We start from the raw sequence: 22,539 nt of genomic DNA, 5'->3' as shown, positions 1-22,539 counted from the left end.
CAAACGTCTTGTTTTGACGGAAGCACTTCGTACTGCCATGCCTACGCTGACTTATGTACGTATGGTACGTGAAAGCAAAAAAAAAAGAATAATAATTTCGAAAGCCCGTGAACTCCATAATTTGGACGTGATTTCCACTGAGGCCTAAAAGACTACGCCCTCATTTTCACTTATAATTCATTCTCAGAATTGTATTTTAATATAGTTACTTGCCACAGTAATCACTAATTGCAGTAGAATGACGTGATTAAGGTAAACAGAGTGAAGGGGAACTCATGCCATTTGGCGATTTAGCGTCCACTCACCTCTATGCACTTTTATTCCCAATTATTTGGGGTTCCTCGGCATTAAATTGTACCGATCGCTATGAAAGATTGAAGAAAACAGGTATTATTCTATTTATGTTTTCTACGAGATTGCACCAATTATCCATTCAACATAAATAATCCCCTCCCTCTCTGTCCGGTACCTATAGCTCCCCGAATCGGTCCGTGAAAACCCTTTCTCTTCCTCCTTCCTACTCTCGCTCCTTTTGGGTTTTTGTTCGACTAGGAAGAGGGGAGTGAAAGTGAGTCATGAGCTTCAGCAAGAAACTTCACGCCCACAATTTTTTCCTGACCTCCGGAAAAATTTGCAAATAAGTATGTACATTTGCGACGGGAATGGAAGCTGGGGTTCACGGTTCAATGATTTTTTCCATTCGAATGATATTACGCAATTGGCAACGGCGCTAGTGAAAGCATTTGTAGCTCATACAAGAGCGTAGTCAATAAAATACGCATAATGGCTTCCTCCACTTTCATAAATGAAAGACAATTTGTCTCTTTGACATTAGAATAATCGAAATAACATAACAAAAGGGTACTTTAACTGAGAACGCATAAAAAAGGTGTATCGGCAATCAATGCTACATCAAGTATAAATGACGCGCTCATAGCAATCTTAAAAATATTCCGATAGAGCGTCATCATGCATTTCTTCGCATTTATGGAAATGAATTACCATTTATTAAAATATTGTTAAATTGTGGGCAAAATATTACAATTTATATTTTTTTTATTTTTAAGGTAATCTACCGGTTAAGGTAGGTTTTTGGATGGACCCAACTACCAAACAAATATTTTATAACTCCTAACAAAACACAAAATCCATCATCCTACTCTATAGCAGATCCCTCTTCATCTCTGAGTACTTTCTTCCTCCCTTCATCCCGTCCAACATCCCTATCCTGTTCCTTCCCTTTCCTCTTTTGTCCAACATTCTACCCTCTATCACAGTCTTCAACATCCCATTGCCGGTCAGCACCCCCTTCATCCACTTTTCCTGCCTCCATAGGATTGCTCCCAACAAACCCCTCTCTTCGCCCACCATACCAAGTTCTTCCTCGTTTGTTTTCTTTTCTGTCCATTTCACCTTCTCCATTCTTCTCTACACCCATTTCAAAAGCCTCCAGTCTACGTCTATCCTCCTGCTTCAATGACCACGTTTCCGCACCGTACATAGCTACGCTCCATATCAAAGTTTTTACGAGTCTTTTCTTAACATCCTTACTCAAAGTCCCTGCCATCAACTCCCTCCTCCTTGTGAAAGCCTCTTTGCCTAGAGCAATTCTTCTCCTTACGTCCCTACTACTTTGACCGTGTTGGTCCAAAACACTACCGAGATACGTAAACTGTTCTACCTGCTCTAGTTGTTGCCCTCCTATTTTAATGTTATGCTTGGCCTTTTTTTTTCTAGAAAATCGCATAACCTTTGTTTTATTAATATTGATTCTCATTCCATACCTGTCGCACTGAATTTCCAATTCACTCAGCAATGCTTGCAGCCCCTTGGCTGACTGACAAACTAAAGCTTGGTCATCAGCAAACCTAACTGATTTTACGAATTCCCCGCCCACTTTCATTCCTACCTCGAGTTCTTCCCATGCCTCTTTGATCATTTCCTCTGCATAAAGGTTGAACAGCAACGGTGATAATGGGCAACCCTGCCTTACACCCCTTCCTAACACTGCCCATCCCGACTCCCCGTTTCCCACCCGCACCTGAGCAGTCTGAGACATGTACAGGTTGCGGATTAGTCTCCTTTCCCTCCAATCTATTCCTATTTTCTGCAATATACTCATTAGTTTTTCCCAATTCACTCTATCAAACGCTTTTTCGAAATCTACGAAACAGGCAAATACCTCCTGGTTGTGTTCTATATTCCTCTCGATTAATAATCTCATTACTGCAATGGCATCACGCGTACCTCTCCCCTTCCTAAACCCAAACTGATCATCCCCTAAGTAATCATTTGCTCCACTCTCTATCCTTTTGTTTATGATCCTGAGAACAACTTTAGCTGCGTGGGATATCAAACTAATTGTCATATAGTCCTCACATAACGTGGCCTTTACCTTTTTCGGAATAGGAACTAAAACTGATCTCACAAAGTCTTCCGGCCAGATGCCCTCCTCATAAATACTACGGATCAGCCCATATAGCCTCTTCCTCCCACATTTTCCTAAGCATTTTAAAAGTTCCACGGGAATGTTATCTACCCCCACGGCCTTATTTAGTTTCATCTCCCTTAATGCCCTTTCTATCTCATTGTCTAGTATGCCTGGACCTAAGCTGTCTTCCTCTACGTCATTTTCTTTTTCAATGTCTAACTTTGTTGGTCTGAGTTCTTTACTATTCAGTTCTTCTATATACTCCTTCCATCTCTCTTGGATCTTTCCTGCGTCAGCTATTACCTTACCCGCCTTATCTCTCACTGTTAGCATAGCTCTTCCTTTCTTACTTCCCGATAACGATTTAACTTTGCTGTACAGCGCACCGATTTCTCTCTTCCTCTGAAGACTTTCCATATCCTCGCACTGCGTCTTCCACCATGCTCGTTTTGCTTTATTTGTTGCCCGCCTCAATTTATTGTTCAATTCTTTGTACTTCATTTTGCCTAATTCTGTATTTATATTCTTCCATTTTCGCTGCTCATCCATCTTTGTAATCATCTCATCCGTGATCCATGGTTTCCTAGTCCTTTTAGCGTTAACGGTTCCATAGTGTCTTTTGCGGCTTTAGACAACCCTTCCTTGATCATTTCCCATTTTTCTTCGATAATACTAAGCCCTATACCATCCTCCATGATTTTCTCTACCGCCTGTTTGTACTCCTTCCTTTTCAACCCATTTAATGCTTCTACATTCCATTTTCTAACTCGCCGCCCCTGCCTTATCTTTTTGAAACTTACGCTACATTTCATAACAACTAAATTGTGGTCTGAGTCCGCATCCGCTCCCGGGAAGCTGTGGGAATTTATCACACTGTTCCTAAACCTGTGTCTAACCAGGATATAATCTAGCTGATATCTTCCTGAGTCACCTGGCATTTTCCATGTATACCTGCGTCTTTTGTGGTGTCTAAACCAAGTGTTGGTGATGACTAACCCCTGTCTCCTGCAGAACTCAACTGCTTTCTCCCCGCGGACATTCCTTGTGCCTAAACCGTAGTCCCCCACCTCATCACCATCTCTTCCTTCGCCTACCGTCGCATTCCAATCCCCCATCACTATCAAATGTTTCCCTGCAGGAACACACGCGATTGTGTCCTCTAACTGATCGTATATCCTATCGACCTCTTCTTCCTTATGGTTGCTCGGTGGCATGTATACCTGAATAATAACTAAGTTCGTCGGTTCTGCTTTTATCTCCGCTAGTAGTATTCTATCCGTTACCTGCTCTATGTTGACTACGCTTCTTCCTACCTCTTCATTTAATACTATGGCAACCCCTCGTTGGCTCTCGTCCCCACCGCCGTATATTATTCTATACTTATCACTCCAGTAATCCCCGCTATCTTTCCATCTCACCTCGCATAGACCTAAAATATCTATATTTCCCCTTTCCATCTCTCGCTTAACATTCTCCAATTTCCCTGTCCTCATCATTGTCCTAACATTCCACGTTCCTATTCTAACTAATTTGGTCTTCTTCTCCTGCGTCTTCTGTCCTGCTGCTGCTGGTTTTCCCTTGCAAGGGTTTCGTGGGATGACGACCGCGGAAGCCTTGCCTCCCCCGCTGCCGGGCACGACACACGGCCGATTGGGCCGAGCCCCGTGGTTGCCAGGACTCAAAATATCTGTATAGTCCATCATATGTTTCTTGGGAATGATAATTGAGGTGGTTTCCCGTTGCCTTCCTCAATAGTGTTTTTAACGTGACACCATCACTTACTGGCCGCCCCACTGGGGTCAGACGCCATTGCAGTCGCCTCACTGAGGAACAGACGCTGCGTGGACTACCTTTCGTCTGGCTCCTAACCTTCGACCTATCTGGCATGGGTGACCCTACTAGGAGCAATTTTTATTACTCCCGCCAGCACAGCTCTAGGGGTCATCAATTTATATTTTATGGAAAATAATTTAGCTTCAAAAGGTGAACCAGGAGAATTTGTGCGCCAATTTGAGGATAAACGATAAAAAGTAGGCTCAATCAACGATACCTTTTTTTATCTCCTAACAAAGCCAAAGCCTCTGACACTGCATTATATACTTCTTCAATTCCCCATATTTCCTTCCTTCCGTCATTCCTTTTAACGTGACTATCCTATTCCTATCCCTTCCTCGCTTACAAAGATTCTCCCCTCTACCGCAGTCTTCAACATCCCATTGCCAATCAGAATGCTCTGCATGCATCTTTCCTACCTTCTTTGGATTTCTCCCAACATTTCCCTTTCCTCCCCCATCTTGCCTCGCAGTTCTTCTTTTTTTCCCTCCGTCCATTTTACCTTTTCCATCCTACTCCACACCCACATTTTTTTCAAAATTCTCCAATCTACGCTTATCATCTTGCTTCAACGATTTTGTCTCCGCTTCGTATAAAACCACACTTCATTTAAAAGTTTTCACTAATATTTTCTTAATATCCTTTCTTAGTGTCCTGTTCCTCAACTTCCTCCTGGTAAAAGCTTCTTTGCCTAGAGCAATTCTTCTTCTTATATTCCCACTATTTTGATCATCTTGGTCCAAAACATTAAAGAGATAGGTAAACTGTTTCACCTGCTCTAGTTATTGATCTCCTATTTTAACACTTAACTTAGCCTTTACACTTTCTTGTAAACCTCACAACCTTTGTACAGAGCTGAAGCATAAAATGCTGCTGAAAAATATAATGTTGCTAGAATCTTCTTCTTACCCGTAAATGTAATCTTTTCGAAGGCAGGGAGATTTGAGGGGAATTGATTACAATATGATTCACGCGCTTATTTGTAAAATAAAATAAGGAACGGTCAATCACCCTAATCCAAAGGTGCGCTGGTTTTGTTTTGGAAAAAGATGACATCACCCTATCATGCATCAGTTTCGGTCTACCAAGTCTACTTTACATTCATTTCACTGACGTAGTAATGCATGGCGGACGAAGCATTCATGCAGAAAAAGCAACATTTGGGCTCGAACAAATTGCGACTGAAAATAAGGAAGAATGTCCTTTGTGTGGAGTGAGGCATTGTATGTATGAATTAGAACCAGGTCAAAGAAGACCAAAGAAGCTTTCGAAACGCGGTTCTGAAAACGGATGCTGAAAAAATCCTCGTAGACAAAGTCAGATATGAGCAGCAAGGTACAGATTAGAGCAGGGGAGTTGGAAGCACACTGCTTTCAGAATAAATAACCAACGCTAGTACTTCAGTGACATCATTAAGAATTCATGAGAAAGGGAAAAATTATTGTAATAAAAGAGCTGGAATAGGGAAAAATGATAGACTGAAGGGTTCAATTTCATGGCCGGAAACAAATGACTGAACATCAATATGCAAAGTATTGTAAACGTGCCCGGGACACTTCTTCCCTTTCTTATGCTCCTCATGGACAACGAAGTACACTTCGTCTCCGTGTGTCCAAATGCTCATCGACATAAATTCATCAATGCTTCGAGCGCGATGGGGAACATCAGCTATTCCCCTTCCCTCAGAATAAAATCACTCCGCCCGCTTGAAAAATTATGGCCGACGGGTATGATGCAGCGCATACTTAAGCAACTCTCCTCGAGTGCGAGATGTCGGAATGTTATCACTTCGCTGAACACCGGTTAGATTCATTCTGCTCGGAGGGCGGGTGTGCTAGAGCGGACTCTCCTCCGCGGGATAATGTTGGGTAATTACATTGGCGGAGATGGGGGGGGGGAGAAAGAATCGAGGCCGAGTCACTTTCCACAAGTGCGAACGTTAAACACTCGGCGATCGATTTGAATTCCAGAATCCTTCGATTGTACCGTTAAGTGATTGCAAAACGCTGGCGGAGCTCCGATTAAGGAAATAGTACAGTTGCGGCGGGGGGTACGACGTCTGCGGCAAACCTTAACAAATCGCCCGGAGCTCTCTCTTCCCCACGCTCTTTTTATTATATCCTAGAATTGCGGTCCCATGATCCGGGGAAGGGAACGTGCCTAAGCTATCATTTGATTCCAGCATGCTAGAGAAACTCATGTAGCCCTTGTATTACAAAGTGCCGACGCGATAATTTTACCAGAAGCCCCGGGATGATCTAAAGTTCAAAGCAATTATCTCGACTATTTGGTGTGCAGAAAGAGAGCGCTCGCCACGAGTGAATCAGTGTCTTTACCCGGTGAGTGAGGGAGGATAATGGAATAAAATATTTTACGCTGCATTGTTTATTGCATTATTTAATTAGGGGAAAGGATTGGTAGAAATACAAGACAAAAATATATATGTTGTGAGTGTCCAGCGCGACCAAGTGGCAATAAAAAGATGGTGTGTTTTCAGAAAGGAAAATTGTGATATCAGAGCAAGCGGTGTTTAACTAAAATGCCGTATTTTATCCCAGAAGGCTTTTCTAGTCTAGTGACAATATATTTAAAAGAACGAAACTGATGGTGAATGAATGCAATCAATGCAATATGCCATTGATTGTTTTTTCATATTTAGTATTGTTTTTAATTGAACACACTCAACACGAGTAATAGGATTTGAAGGATAAATGAGTATGGAGTAAACGGGTGTTCGGAGCGGATGGTAATTACACTTATTTTAGGCTCAAGGGAGTATGTCTAAGGCGTACACGGATTTTTGTCGTCTGGGATCTAATTTCTTTGATCGCATTCACTTCTTACACAAATCAGGTATAACCTGAATCTTAACTTTTTCTTTTCCCCAAAATATTACTCCCAAGTTTCCTAAGTTTTTTATTTACGTCTATTTCTAGATTTTTAACTCTCCAAGATGACGACATTAACAATCTATTTTAGGAACACACCGCTGGACAATTGGAAATCCGTTGGTTACAAAGTTGTATTCCTTTTTCGCTTGGTTCAGCTAACCCAAAGTTCTCGGGATCCCATTCGTACCCGAGAGTAGAGGTTGAGGCGTACGAAATTGGTGCCATCAATTTCACCCATTGCTGATTAATAACACCTCAACCTCCAGAGTACCACATAAAGGCCAATTTTACTTTGGCGGCTACTCATTGGAATATTTCCATGAAACGGAGTACCTAAATTTTGAGAAGGGCGTGACTTAGCTGTGGAATTGCCTGCACACGGACTTTTCCTCTCGAATAATAATTTTCCTCATCTCCGACTGAAATAAGCTTCTTTACCTAATATGAAAATTACATAATTACTTCCAATCTTGAGTTAAGATTGGAAATTGTGGATTTAGATAAATTGTATTAACGATAAGATTTGGTAGAATAAAAGATATTCCATAGATTTTTTAAATGATCACTTGCGGGGACGAGTGCGTTAAAGCAAGCTATCGGTCAGTGACGAAGAGCGAAAGCTGTTCAGGGAGAAGTTGCCGATATCCTCGTATGATCAATTTGCTTGAGGGCTTCTTGGCTTTACAATGTCTCCATGATCTGCGGTGTTTTCTCCGCAGAACCCGGCGCAGTAGATTAGAATAATTATTATTTTCCTCGCAGATTGTTTAATTCATCCGGTTCCCTACAAATTAAAACAAATTTTTTGTTATTGCAATTATTGAAGACGATTTATGAGCTATTTGTTTATTAACGTGCTCACTTTAAGGTTCAACGATATTGACATATTATTGGTGGCAAGCACAAGTCAATGCCAACAAATGTCTTTGCTATTTTCACCTATAATTTATTTCAATCCCGTCAATATTAAAGTGTATTCTGTAAATTTGTATTAAATCAAATGAATATTAATTTCAAATGAATAATGACTGTAATTGTAATATTCTACCTGTAGAAACTTTTCTTGGAGAAAATGTGTACGAATGAGCAAATACAGATGAACTATGGATACAGGTATACAAATGTATAGATGATCTTTCCCAGCGATCAAAATAAGTTTATATAATAGATTTAATGCGCATGATTATGCGTGACTTCATGGTACTTGTGCATACGGCAGAACTGGCCAAACATCACTTATTATTAAGGGCAGCCTACTGTTTAAAGATGCTATTTTGATGGATCAACCTAACAATTACAAAACGGAAACAGCCTAACATATTGCATTACATCAAATCACTTTTAGATTGCATGTACCACACTGAGTTCCATGGTTAACCCCGCCATTCATTTCGACCAAAATTGATATACTTTTCCTCCCTTTACCCTGCCCACAATGGCTTCTTCCCGCTATGACGGTCTTCAGCAAATTACCTCATCTCAATACGAGTACATCCTCCATCCAAATTTCGTACAATCCAAGCAAAAAGGCAATCCATGAAAATGCGTAAACTTAAATTATGGTTTCGTTCCCGGAACCAAATCAGGTGCCAATCCAGTCGAACCACTCGAAGGACTTGGGTCAAAGCGTGGGCGCGATCACAATTTCGTCCCAGTTACTCGAGCAAACGGCGTTATTTTTGTGTTCTGCATAGCTACCAGTTCCCCGGTTGGTGAAGAGGGTGAGAGCGAGGCGTCTAGTATCGACGGACTTCTCGACTGGGACCGGGTTGACCCGGGACGTGGGCGTTCGTATGCATCATCGCCAATCCCCCCTAACCTCTCTATCTCCTCCCCAACCCGGCCCCGGTCAATACGGGACATAGTCCCCCCTCCGCGTGGGCGTGCCCATGTTTGGTGGACGTCGCCGACAGCGCCATCCCCAGCGCCTTCCGCAAAAACATACCTCACTACGCCCCACCTCCCCCGAGACGCGACCCACACTCGACCCCCCTCCTGCCCCCCTGCGCTCCCCTTCACCTCTCTCTCCCTCCCGCCCCCCCTCTGCCTTCGGGAGGTCCGCATTAGCTAGACTCCTCTCTGCTTCATCCACACTTTTTTATCATTTAGACGGATTCACATCGGAGGCTCACCCTATCCCTCTCTCAAGACTTCCCTCCTCTCTGCTTTGAACACAGGACAGTGTCGCCGCAGATGGTTGTCACCCGCCCGGGAACGTCGGGGACGCGGGGCCACGCGGCCCCATCCCTCGCCCTCATCTCGCTGCTGATCCTGGGCCTCTGGGTGGCCCTCGTCCGCGGTGGCTACGTGGCCCCGGGACCCAGCCACCGCTGCCCCCAGAACTCCCGCCGTATCTACCCCTGCAAGTGCATCAGCGGGGACCGTGGCGTGTCCTTGAGGTGCGAGAGGGCCAGCCTGGCCCTCGCGTCCGCGGGCCTCGCCTTGGTGCCATACGAGACGACGAAACTAGTGAGGAGCCAACACGACGCCAAGGAAGTTCCGTGAGTGATCACGAAGGGCGATACAGACGGGAAGGAATGGGCGTGGGTGGATGGGGGAGGGACGGCGGGCGTGGGAGTTGGCGCGTACTTTCCACGTATTACGCACTCACCCCCGGCTCGTCTTGCCCTCCAACTGTGACCCCTTCGGGAATTCCATCGGCTCGTGTCGTCTTTTTTTACTGCCTCGTATGCCCGTGTTCCATGGTTCGCATAGGCAGTAAATATATTTGGCGACGTCGGCTGTGAATTTTAAGAAGCCGTTACTTTAGAGCATACCGGTTTTGAAGCACTTTTTGCGATAAATTTTCTTTTGTGTGCGTATGCCTTACCCAAACTTTGGATTAACATGTTTTCTGCTATTATCATCAGATTTTATACATGTATCAATTCTCACTATTTACACTCATTAAAACGCCTAGGATTGAGGTTAAGTCGAAAGAAAGGTACGAATAAAAGTCGATCATTCGGAAAGGCAAATTCGAAGAATAAAGCAAATATTTTACCAGGCTTTGTATTTTCACACATTTGCCGGTATTTTTTGCGAAGATTAATGAAGTATAAAAATCGCAGACGAATAAAACGAATAGTAAAGCATGCCAAGAGTAGCTTTTCAGTCTGGTATATTTCAAGGCACAACGGCTTACTGAAGGGCGCATTTAAGGGTGAACATAGAAAGATCAAGGACAGTTTACGCGTAGCCGTTTCAAGGGACGTGAAGATGAATAATACTTTAGCGAGGAATTAATAGGAAGCAAGAAGTTAATATTGATCATTTAAATTAATAATCAGTACTGTTATCAGAACAGTTGAACTCTTTAATTTTAATTCAAGCTCATTACACTGACCAGGATTAGAAGAATTCTTATGGTGGATTTAAAGTACATATTTTATTCCTATCACAATATTGCCGGGAATCGTGGATAATATGAAGTCTTGTTGTCATCTGGAAGGGAATAGGACACAATCCGATCCCTGGCGCAAATGGAATTTATTCAGGGGGCATTTAATTTCCATTTAACAGCCATTTTCAGGGATACTATACTGTGTGTGACAGCAAAACTTTGCTACAGTTGAGTGCTTTTTTAGGATCGACATAAGAAAATTTAGAAAATTTTACTGACGAAATAATTTTTTTATTTGTTTACTGCTTTATATTGCAATTCGGTAAGAGCTAGGTGGCAGTGACAAGAAAAATGTCCATCGACATACAATCGAAGAAAATCAAATATCACATCACGGGATCACAGAGAAAACGTGTCGCGATGCGCACTTTCACATCGTTCGACAAGTGCCGCCCTGTTGTGAATTACGAATGAAAAGAATTTCCATTTCCCCGTCATACCAAACTTTACGTATTGACGAGACACAAAATCACCGCTATGATTTCACGCATTGAAACCGTGTCAAAGGATTGTATAAATAGCCAGAGTCATCAGAATCTGGATTCTTAGGGAGTGCTCCTTGAAAATTACAATACGTAAAACTCGATATTTTTCCATTCATGCGGCACTCTTTGTTGCTTACTTACTGTCCGTCTAAAGTCACATCTATCGTTAAGTGTAATTTGTTGAGTAATCATCAGATGCAAGTGAACAAGTTCAGACTCCATCACAGGTGCGGGTTCAGTATGATGTGAGCCATTCTCAAAATATCTGCTTAGTACTCGTATTCCTAAAATTACGGCAGGAGCTCATACAGTCCGATCACCAGCCGCGAATATCCTTTTCTGGATTTGTCCTCATTCGTCCGGACAGCTCGTCAACTAAACTTGGAGAAATCCACTAAAAGTACCAAGTGTGCGTCAAATTTAACCTCTCCATTTGGGATAGTGTACGTATTCGAAGAGAAGAAAGTGACGGCAGGCCGTAGTCGGTGGTATGGTTGTAGAGGCAAAGGGGGTGGAGGGTAGGAGGGCGGTGGACGTGGGTTGGGAGGAAGGAGGTTGGGCGTCAGAGGGCAGAACGCGGGTGGGAAGGACACGGGGAAGGTGAAGCCCTCTTGTGAGACGCGAGAAAGCGATTCTTTTAAAAGCCACGGGAAGCGCGCACACCTTTGTTGGGTTGTTTTTCGAAAGTGCTTGTTTCTGTTTCCAACGCCCAGCGACGGAGGCAGTATTTTGTCTTCGTTCTGTTCCTTGTGTGCTTGGAAATTGGTCCGTCTTTCCTTGTGAGAGGCGAGGGCCTTTTGTACGTCAATTCAAGGGGAAATTGATGAGTACGATCGTGGTAAAAGAACTCCTTCTAATGGGATTTTCATTAAAACTACTGGTCCAAATTGAAAAAATAAAAAATAAATATTCAAATGTTCTTCGCAAGGAAAAGTATTGTCCATTCCAAATTTTTTACGACATACCTCGTCAAAGTTCGAAATTGTAGTATAGTAAGAAATCCTTTCAGTAAAAGAGCACAAGTGATTGTTTTTTTGGATAAACATGATCAAATATGCGCTAAGTAATCAACACCTCTCAATTTCGGCAATCACCCTCATTCATTCATCTGGAATGAAAAATTACCGAGAGAGGGACTAAATGCAAATGCATTTTGTTTTATTTGTAATGCATATCGTACGAGGATTTTATTCTTAAAGATAAGATTATATTTTTATTATTATTAATATTATGATTAGACAGCATGTAGTTCATAATTACATTCCTTGAATATAAAGAAGATAAACTGTTCCAATACAATACATTTGGAAAAATGTAAATCAATAAAATAATTTCACTCAATAAGTTAAAAATCATGAACCCCAAATTGATAAATTAATTTCACTCTGTAAGTTAGCAATAATCAACCCCAACTGAATTTATTGACTTCAACTTGCGATTGACCATTTTTTTGGGAAAATTAAAATTTTAATTTGTGTACGCATGTGCCTCATCAATACTGATAGTGTCTCAAATCGAGGCGGGGGTCCTGGATGCATAATATCCTTGATTATGGGAAAGTAACCAAATATACAGACTTTGCGTTCCAAAGAAAGAAATATTTATTCTTTAACTAGTTCCCCTATAAGATGAAGACAAAATAGCACTTGAAGGTACTAAGCGTAGTGAAATTTATTGAAGACTAATTATAATTTTCTGTAGAAACCAATTTCTTAATGTTACGTTCATTTCCCATCATTATAAATTCTATTCCTCAACGTCTGGATCTCACCTATTTTATAAAATTTTCTCTTTTATTAATCTTCTCCTATTGACTTTCAAAATGAGGAATACGCAGATTTCAAAGGTCTTGAAGATTTATAAGGTCAAGGTTTTACAACAGAATGTCTCGTGCCAAACATGAATCATCTCAGCCTCAGCAGGCGCAGCTTCTTAGACGGCGCTATCTCATTCTCTAAAAATAGGAATGGGATTATTTCATCGTAGCTTTACTGAAACTGAATCACCTCTGAAGGAATTTTACTCTTCCCCGCTAAATACGCTCCCTGTTCAAGTATACTAAACTAATTCCTTCTGTTTGTTTCATTATTAGTAATTAAAGGAGGATTTTTTATCATATCTCGTGAGGATTATGGTCTTTGTCGTTAAGATAAATAAGAAATTCAGTTTCTTCCATCAGATTCTAATTCATATGAATAATAACTATTAGATATTATTATTATTATGTGTTTGCCAGAGCACGATAGTAATCTTGTACTGATTGAGGACCCAATTGGCATTCGTTTCGTTAGTTACTAAAATAAAATACAAGCACTAACTCCACACGAAACTGAACTCAAACCAGCTACATCTGAATTATCAATAATTTGAAGTTATATAATGCACTCGACTTAGTTATCAATTTATTAATATTCACCGTGTCTTTTGGCCCTAAAAATGTTTCGAAACGTCTCATCCAATATATTTTTAATTATGGACAAATTTCTCAGAGAATTTTTATAGCTCTTCGGGCTACTGAACTTTTGTAATTTCCTATTTTCTAGAAAGCGCGACTTTTAAATTAGGTTTCCGCAGATGTCTCTCTAAGATGGTGAGAAGTAAAGTCTTGGCTCTCACGCGCCGTTAACTTCAATGATGACTTCTCTTACACCGCCAGTCGCACAGCATCAAAAGTCGTTCTGGGCAAATTTCGTCCCATTTCACAAACACCCCACAATCAAGACAACCGGGAGGAAGTACATGACAGCAACCAAGACCATGAGAAAACGGCCAAAAACCGAATCTCTGAAGTTTTTGAAAGTCACCACCTCGTTCTCTAACTGATTGCGGGGTTCATTCCCGTGGGCGTCGGACCGGAACAATGGAAAAAATAATGCAATGTAAAAAAGGCAATCTGATTTAGAACGTGGGTTTCACCAAGGTGGGAGACTTCACCGTAAATTCGTACGTGTCACTATAAGTGCTACGTTGTAATATAATTGTTATTATATTCGGTTTATTGATCAGCGAGAGAATTGAGTAGCTGTTTTAAATACAGATATGGCCTGAGTGGGGGAACGTTATGACTAATATCTTTCATTCGTAAAAATAAATCATATATAAAAGCTTTATCAATGTCTTTGATAAATCCTTCGAAAAATGAACAAACATATAATGTACGCTTGAACAAAACATATGTTCAAATGTAATTAATATCTCAAAATAATGTTTGAAGACGATTACTAGGTATATATCATACGGTTTTAATCGGAATATTTGACATTCACTGGGGAAGTAAGCATTTATCAAAATTAAAATCAGTAAATTTGAGCTCATGCACTCATCTGAATGAAATTTAACTTGGCTACCTCGACATTATCTTTCCACTCCCCAGGAATCTTCGAAATGTTTCCACACGTCTGCTCATTAGATAGGTTTTCCTTGAGTATAGATATTGCTAATGTCATGTTTCTGTATAAAGATTACGTAAATGTACCTCCCCATTATACGCAAAATGGGCTGTCAATAGAGAGCAACGCGGATACGATATAAAGTTTATTTGCGAGCATTTCTTCTCGAACTACATATTCTTAAATTTCATCGAGCAGCCCTTCTTAGGGTACCTAAGGTGTGTGAAGATTGATGAGGAAATCCTCCGACTCTAGACACCACAGAAACGCTTCGCTCCTCTTTTGATCGACACCAAAAACCGTTTTTCTCTTTCAGTCCGGCGGCTGTCGAGTCCCTAGTGCTGAGCGGCCTGCGGGTTCATCGCCTTAAGGGTGCCGACCTCCTCCGGCCTCTGGTGGGCCTGCAGACCCTCCTTGTCGAGAAGACGCCCTCTCTCGTGGCCATCGGCGGTGACCTCTTCCCCCTGCCGATCAACGCTACCCTTCGCACCGTGAGGATCATCGACACCGCTCTCGCCGAGTTCCCTTCGAAGGCTTTCCAGGTAAAACTACAGTGACACGCGGCCGAACCTATGTCACACTTCGATTCTCTTAAAGCGGGAAGTATGCTTTGGTTTTGAATGCCCCACCGGAAAGTTGTGTCTGCATAGTGGGGAGGGATCCCATGTGCGCTTCCCAATCTTATTTTTGTAGTTCCTTCCCTGAATAATAACTTAAAATCACATATACCTAACGCTTCACGTGCTGTTCCAAATGACTTTTGCACGGAAGTTGCCAATGCGAGACATACAAACGAGGTGGACAGTATAAAATTGCCAACGTTTCTCTGGCATATTGAATTTAAAATACTGGTCTGAATAGAGTCAAAATTATTTTATCATTTCTGCATGCCGGTCGCTATTGGTGGCCCGTCAATTTATTTCTATATTATTTCGATATGATTCTCAGTGACCCACCCAACAGAATTATACAAGCGGTTGGATTTGCTTGGTGTCTAATAGGATTACAGCACATACTGTGTGCTGACGTAAAAAGATACCAGATTGAATCAGCATCATTTTCTGTGTTAGTATGCGTTATTTCATGTGAAATAACTGTAATGATTGTGCAGTTTCAATTTGGCCTTCATGCTAAAGCATACTAACTACTTAGAGTAAGGCACAATATCTGATTTGACTGTTGGTCAGACAAGTCACTTTCAGTTGAAAGCCAAAACTCTCCTTTGGGAAAGGATGCAGATGATTTCAATGGATTTGAATAATAAATTCGAAACTTGATTAAATTATTAATTACATCGAAAAACATTTTAGTCTTTCATGGTACCCAGTTTAATTATTTTTCGCTTCGCTCAAATCCCTTTCCTTCGCCCCTCCCTTTCTCATTAAAATGTTTGGTTTCGCACGACTGAAATGACATCCATCCTTGGTCTCATCCTTGTCTTGGTTAAAGCTTAAAAACAAGGGAATTATCCTCATGCAATGTTCCAAATAGTACCCGTTCGCACTTCCCCTGACCGCGACCGTTTTAATTTAAGAAAACGGAAAAGCATTCAGTTCTCCATCTCGTGAATCTTGGGAAGGTCACTTGGAACCTTTCTCGCCACGCCTTTCCTTCGTCCCGGGTGAAGAATCTTCAATACGTAGTTACTCTTCGCCGGGCCTTATCTCTCGAAAATCGCTTCCTCGTTAGAGCGCCTATTACCCTTCCGCTTGCTAGAACTCGGGTGGCTAGTTACCGCAAGGCTTTAAAACCCTCCCCCATTAGACTTCCGAAAAGCTGTTTTCGCGTTGGGAGAAGCTGCAACGCACGCTCCACACGTTATCCCTGCTCGCTTTTGCTTTTATTTCTATTGCGGAAGTTCTTAGGAAAGTCCAATCCGTTTCCGAGGTAATTTCCATTCAATAGGCTAACGAATCGTAGGGAGTTTTGGATGGAAGGAATGTCCTGCATTCGAGAAGACTCGCCTTTTCATTACCATTGTATGGAAATTTCGACCCGCAGGAAGAATTTTCATTTCTGGTTCGCCCTGATGATTTGATGAATCTTTCATTGTATGACTTTCACTGTTTCACTATGAAATTTCTGATATTTACCCTGGTTATCTCAAAATCTCACCTACATGAAAAGGGAAGTCCCGGCCCCTCCCCTCGGCGTCCAGTGGCAACAGAACACAAAGGCGGATCCATGGATCATGGGATCCCGTATGCAGCTTTTTTTATTTGAGGCCGTATTCATTTGCCGATATAGAAATTATATGGTCCGGGTCCAGGAGCACCGCTACTCCATGCCCATATTTTACTTATGGGTAAATCTGCTCTGGATGTAACAGAAAACGTGTTTTTGACCACTATCATCCTCAGGCTATGACGGAGAACTATTAGAGAGTAGTGAAAAAACGGTAAATTATTAAATTAATATAGCGAATTATGAATGGCCGATAATAGTAAGTAAGAGCTAAATAACTATAGTACCACCCGGATTATCAGTAAATTGTAAGTGTAATAATCCATTAAAAATATTAAGTGTAAATATTTGAATAAATATCTAGCTTAGATTAAAATTTTTCTCCTTTTCTGAATATATACTCGTGCAATTTCGTTTTCTTTTCACATTCATCAAGGAAATATAAATGGTCTTTCAATACTCGTAGATCGCGCACCGGTATGAGATTTCAGTCAAGTTTTGATCGCGTATCTCGTATGTTATCTACAACCATCCACTCAGGTATGCTTGTTCTTGGCCTTATTTATCCTGAATCTATAAGTTAACTTTCTCAGAAAATGTTATTCAATGTCGTCTGTGTTACATCATTCTATTGTTCGTTTTTTCTTATCAAGAGGCATATTTTTTTATATGTGACCTTCGTTTCAGTTTCTCTCATTAAAAGTAAAGACCTCTTCTCCGGTCTACCGATAAGCCTCTGAAGTCGCCACCCGACGCATGGCCCTCCTCCTCGTCCGTCCCCTTCCCCCCCAACACGTCTCGTTCTTCTTTTTCCGCTTTGCTCCACAGATGCGGAGGACGCGCAATTAAAGTGAACTTTTTAATGGTGGAGTGCGTACCCAACTGCCGTAGAACGGACCAGAGCGAGTCCGCGAAATTATTTTCTTTTTCATCGTTAACATTACCGAGCAATCAACCGAGCAAACGGAAAATGTACCGCATGGCTCGGAAAGTATTGGAACGACTAATTGCTCATCAGATCCGTCCTCCGTATTACTGCTTTGACCCTCGTTCGTTGTTTATACAAGCGTAGACTAAGTTTTTCCCTTGTTTTCTCTGTCTTGAGTTTTGGGTGCTTGGGTATCATAGGTCATATATCACCGTATCCACGTCGTAACATTAATGCTGTGACGCATCTATTCTCGAGACTTGATTGGAGCCCTGCGAGTTATGATTATGCTCTTCGTACAATATCCCATCGATACCCAAACCTGCTGAGGGGAACTTTCACCTTATTGAATAAACAGAATATATTTTCACAGCCCATAAAACACGTAACGTGTAGAAAGCTCCTCTTTCTAATAAAAATTACAGTTTAGCAATCTTGGGACATCATTTACGTACTTCCTTCTCTCACCACAACATTAAAACCTCACCATTGGGAATACAGAGGCTTATCAACTCGAATCGAATTGACTATACTTGAGTTTCCTTCGCTCTGCTCCGCCTCGTGACATTTGCGATTGCTTTCTCGCTTACTTTACATAAATTTCCCCTTCTCTCTCCCTCAACTTGCATCGCAAAACTTATTAATTACCAAATACACAGACCACGGATGGCTGTTTCTTTTCATATCAGCCAAAAATATTTATGGGTGTTTGTTTCCAATATGTACATAACAACTAACTTGTTCAACCCACCATTTTACTAACTTGTTCACGGAATTCACCAACCCGTATGCAGTTTTTCTCCAATCGAGTGATCGACAATACATTACCATGAATGTATGTGCTGCGTAATACCGAGTATGGAAGAATGTATACTTTTAAGCAATACATACAGCATTAATTTTTTTGCTACTTAATTTTATATGTGCATATATTTGAGTTAATTCGAGGATATCACGTGCTGAACACATTGCATAGTCGAAAGGATATTTTATATTATATATATATATATATATATATTAATTCCTATAACATTGCCAGATAAAAACGTACGGACTTTTTCAATACCGATTTTCCACTTTAATAAACCATTTGATATTGCATTAAAATTCTGGAGATTTAAACCTTTCACGTGTCTAATTTGCGTAGCAATGAGACATTGACACTCATCCATCATGTCTAAAACCTATCATTAATATCTGGGGCTCATTTGAATTTTCCATGTTTCGCTGTCAACAAAGCCTTTTTGATACCATCGCACAAAAATAACTGAAACGCGTTGGCATCACCAAAATTATTTAGTGAATATTCCTACAGTTAAATTTTTTTAATCGCAACTTTTTCTTTCAATTAAATTATCTTTCCCCTTGAAATACAGAGGCTCAAAAAGGAACAATAGTGCACGTCCCTTATTGGACTCGCTCATAAAATAGCTAATTGGAACTTATGTTCTTACCAGGGAAAGAGATACGAATGAATATTTTAAGGATTTTTAAAATCCTCACTCATGACAATCTAGTTGGACTTCATTGTTTTTTTACTTTCACATTTCATTAAATATACATTACACAAATTAGGCTAAATATATTTTTCTTTGAACCAAAGTCATTAGAAAAAATATTAGCAATTGTATCCATTGTTTTCTAGAATTCCGGTGGGTTTGGTGGATCTAGGAGTGGTCCAAAATTATATGTCCTCACTTTTTTCTGTGCACTGCGATTGTTTTCTGACCTTTACGAATCACTTAAAAGCTTAAGAGTCATTGATATTAATGACTCAACTAAGTTTTTGGAGCTCATGTAGAGCAAAATAGATTTAATTAATATGCGTCCAAATGTATAATATTCCAAGTATATTAAATTCGAAAAGAAAAAGCAAAATAAAAATCAATAATTTTATATAAGAAAACTTGGGGTATTTTCTCTTCAACAATATGTTTCCACTTCATGAGACTTAAAGTACCATGATATTTAATTTGGCTCCTTATCTTTTTCTACAGCATCTAGGAAATGTGTCGCTCGTTGAAATTTCCGGCCACAACTTCAAATCCCTCCCTGCCGATTCTTTCGTCGGGGACATCGCCACTGCGGCCAAACTCGAAAGGCTACACTTGACCGGTGGACCTTTGTCTGAGCTCCACGCCTCCGCCTTGGCCCCTCTCCGCCGACTCAAGACCCTCAACCTCTCCTCCAACGCCATCGCCACCCTGCCGCGGGGATGCTTCCGCTCGCAGAGGGAAGCTCTGGAGTCCCTCGACCTCTCAAGTAACCGCCTATCTCAGCTGCAACCCCACAACCTCGCCGACCTCACACGACTGGTGTCACTTAACCTCTCGGGCAACGCCTTCACCACACTTCCCCGCGGAGCCTTCGCCCGGAATGCCCTCCTGCGGATCCTGGACCTCCGCCGGAACAAGATCGCGGCCATCGACTCCAGTCTTCTCCGCGGCCTTCGGTTCCTCCGCCGCCTCCGCCTCTCGGACAATGCCCTCCAGGAGATCAACAGGGGAGCGTTCGAGTCCGCGACCCGGATAGGCACGGTGGACTTGGCACGGAACAATCTGTCCGTCGTCCCGGCCCGCGCCTTCGCCGGCCTTAGGTTCGCTGAGGAGATCAATCTCTCCGGGAACAAGATCCGAACAATAGAATCCGGGGCCTTCAAGGACCTTTACCTCGTGCAGATCGACCTGTCTCACAACGAGCTCTCTGAAGTCGAAGCCGAGGCGTTTACCAACTGTGCCAACATGACTTTGTTGGATCTGTCGCATAATCAGCTGGAGAGAATCCGCCGAGATGCCATGGATGAAATATCTTACGCGGGGGAACTCATAATGTCCTTCAACAGGCTCTCGGACTTCAGTTCCTTGCCCATCGCCAATATGACGGGTTTGAGGGTTCTCAATGTCAGTGACAATGCTTTGACTTCGGTTCCTAGAAATTCTTTTCCAACAAAAGGTATGTAACTGCCACCGTGGTTTGAACGTTTTAGTAATATAAATTCCAAAATAAACGTTTTTGTAGTGCTCTTTTTTTTAATATTGGTCAAATTCACAGGAGGAAATGACAAACAGAAGTTGCTCATTCCTTAGACTCAATGTATTTTTAGGCATGAGCACCTTGCATTTGATTACAGAATGATGATTATTTCATAAATTATATGAAACAAAAAGTTAGTTGTCATCATTGTTTTTCCACAAATGGGTATACTTTGATTTTTAGGGATTTTTGTACCACATAATTAACTTTTGTTGGTTTCGGTGTGCCTGCCAGTGTGTTTTCGTGTTCAAAAATTCAGGAATCAAGAAAGATGAAGTCGTTTCACGACCTGTTTCAAGCATCTAACTTTTCACTTGTTTTATCTGTACATATTGTCTTGGGATATTTGTAATCTTAGAAGTCTAGGGTTATTTTTTGGAGCAAAATAATTTGAAAACAGACATATTTCTCCATTTGGACTGTCGCTTTTACGCCTGTAAATATGCTCGTCACTAAAATTCTCTCTCATCTCTACAACGTTCTCTGTTTCTATAACAGGATTGGGCTTGCCGGAGCTGAACACGATAGACATGAGCCGCAACAACATTTCCAGCATCTCCAACGGGGTTTTCGTGCCGCTCCTCGGACTCCGGACGCTCCTCCTCTCTCAAAACTCCATGGAGAATTTGGGGGGCTCCGTTTTCGGCGCACTGCCCTCCCTCTTGCATCTCACCCTCGAGAGCAACCGCCTGAACTCCGTGGGCAGAGCCGCCTTCACCCGCTGCGCCTCCCTTAGGACCCTCAACCTCGCCAACAACTCCCTCTCCTCGGTCATCTTCGCCGTGCCTCCCGCCCTCGCCTCCCTTGACCTCAGCTACAACCAGATCTCCAGCCTCGGCCCACCCCCGCCCGCCGCGCCCTCTGCCCCCTGGCCGCCCATGAACGCCATGCTCGATATGGACATGACGGGGAACAGGCTCGGGGCCGAGGGGATGCTGGAGTCGCCGGAGAGGGCGGAGGTCGCCTTCGCCAACCTCCTCACGCTCCGCACCCTCAAGTAAGTGCGGTCACGTCGCGCGGTAGGGGTAGACCACCGGCGAAGACCGGGTTCATTCAATCATTAGACCTTCGACCCGAAGATGACCTCGCTACAGCCCTCTTCATATCCTCGCACATTGTTTATTAACGTACGCTCTGGTAGCTTCTTCGTCTTATATCCTTCTGTATTTGGCCCAAATATATCCCCTGGGTCTTCCACGTGAAATCTTTGCTTCTCTCTCGTTTTCAGTTATGTTCATTAAAAATAATTTCTCTTTCAAGGTGTCCAAAGTCCCTCTGGTTCTTCCTCTTCGCGTGTTTCCTAAGGATTCTGCCCCTTCTGAGACTCTCATTTTCTATTTACCAGTCTATTTAACCATCAACGTTTGCCGTCACCACCATGTTCCGAGAGCTTTCATTTTTCTTTGGGCCGGTTTTCCAATAGTACATATTTGTGATCCATGTGGTGCAACGCTCCGCACATTGTTTGTGAACTGATCTTCTTTGGGTATTCTCAGTATATTCAATAAATGAGTTAATGGCGAGGTGGTCTGTCGGCAGTACACGAGGCTGCTCAAACATTTCGTTCTGCGTTCGAATCCGAGAGGTTCCCATATGCATTTTTCGCGAACCACCACAAGGGTGGGGGAATCAAACACCAAGAAAGCACGAAGAAAGAATCGAAGACTGCGTTTTTCACAGGCGAAATTTCAAATAATTCAAATAATAGTTGCAACAGCTTACATTCACTACATTCCCTTTACGTTATCTAAGTGTAAAATACTTGATTGAGCAGGCGAGGAAGGGTGTTAGTAGGAAAAACAGTAAAGTAATACTTAGATAAAATAATTAACACACATAGAAATGACAGAAATGTATAGTAATACACATTTCAAGAAAAGCAGAAAGCTACAATGTGTAATCAAGATATGAGGTTCACAAATACAGAGGACTGAATATCACTGATTCTTGTGGTATACAAAT

The 22,539-nt window shown here is 41.9% G+C and overlaps 1 protein-coding gene across 1 annotated transcript in view; it reads left to right on the top strand.

Moving 5' to 3' along the window:
• LOC139691771 (chondroadherin-like protein) overlaps positions 1-22,539 on the top strand; it is a 60,360-nt gene that overhangs the window by 17,723 nt on the left and 20,098 nt on the right. The window contains exons 2-5 of the mRNA XM_071589631.1: positions 9,333-9,656; positions 14,749-14,974; positions 19,542-20,496; positions 21,076-21,574. Coding sequence (XP_071445732.1) covers positions 9,349-9,656; positions 14,749-14,974; positions 19,542-20,496; positions 21,076-21,574 — 1,988 coding nt within the window. The 5' untranslated portion in view covers positions 9,333-9,348. The remainder of the gene's footprint in view (positions 1-9,332; positions 9,657-14,748; positions 14,975-19,541; positions 20,497-21,075; positions 21,575-22,539) is intronic.

The sequence above is a fragment of the Hetaerina americana genome, unplaced genomic scaffold (assembly GCF_022747635.1).
Source record: "Hetaerina americana unplaced genomic scaffold, ioHetAmer1.1.p SCAF_1, whole genome shotgun sequence".
Lineage (NCBI taxonomy): Eukaryota > Metazoa > Arthropoda > Insecta > Odonata > Calopterygidae > Hetaerina > Hetaerina americana.
The sequence above is the reverse complement of the archived record's forward strand: the minus strand, read 5'-3'. Positions and strand labels throughout refer to the sequence as shown.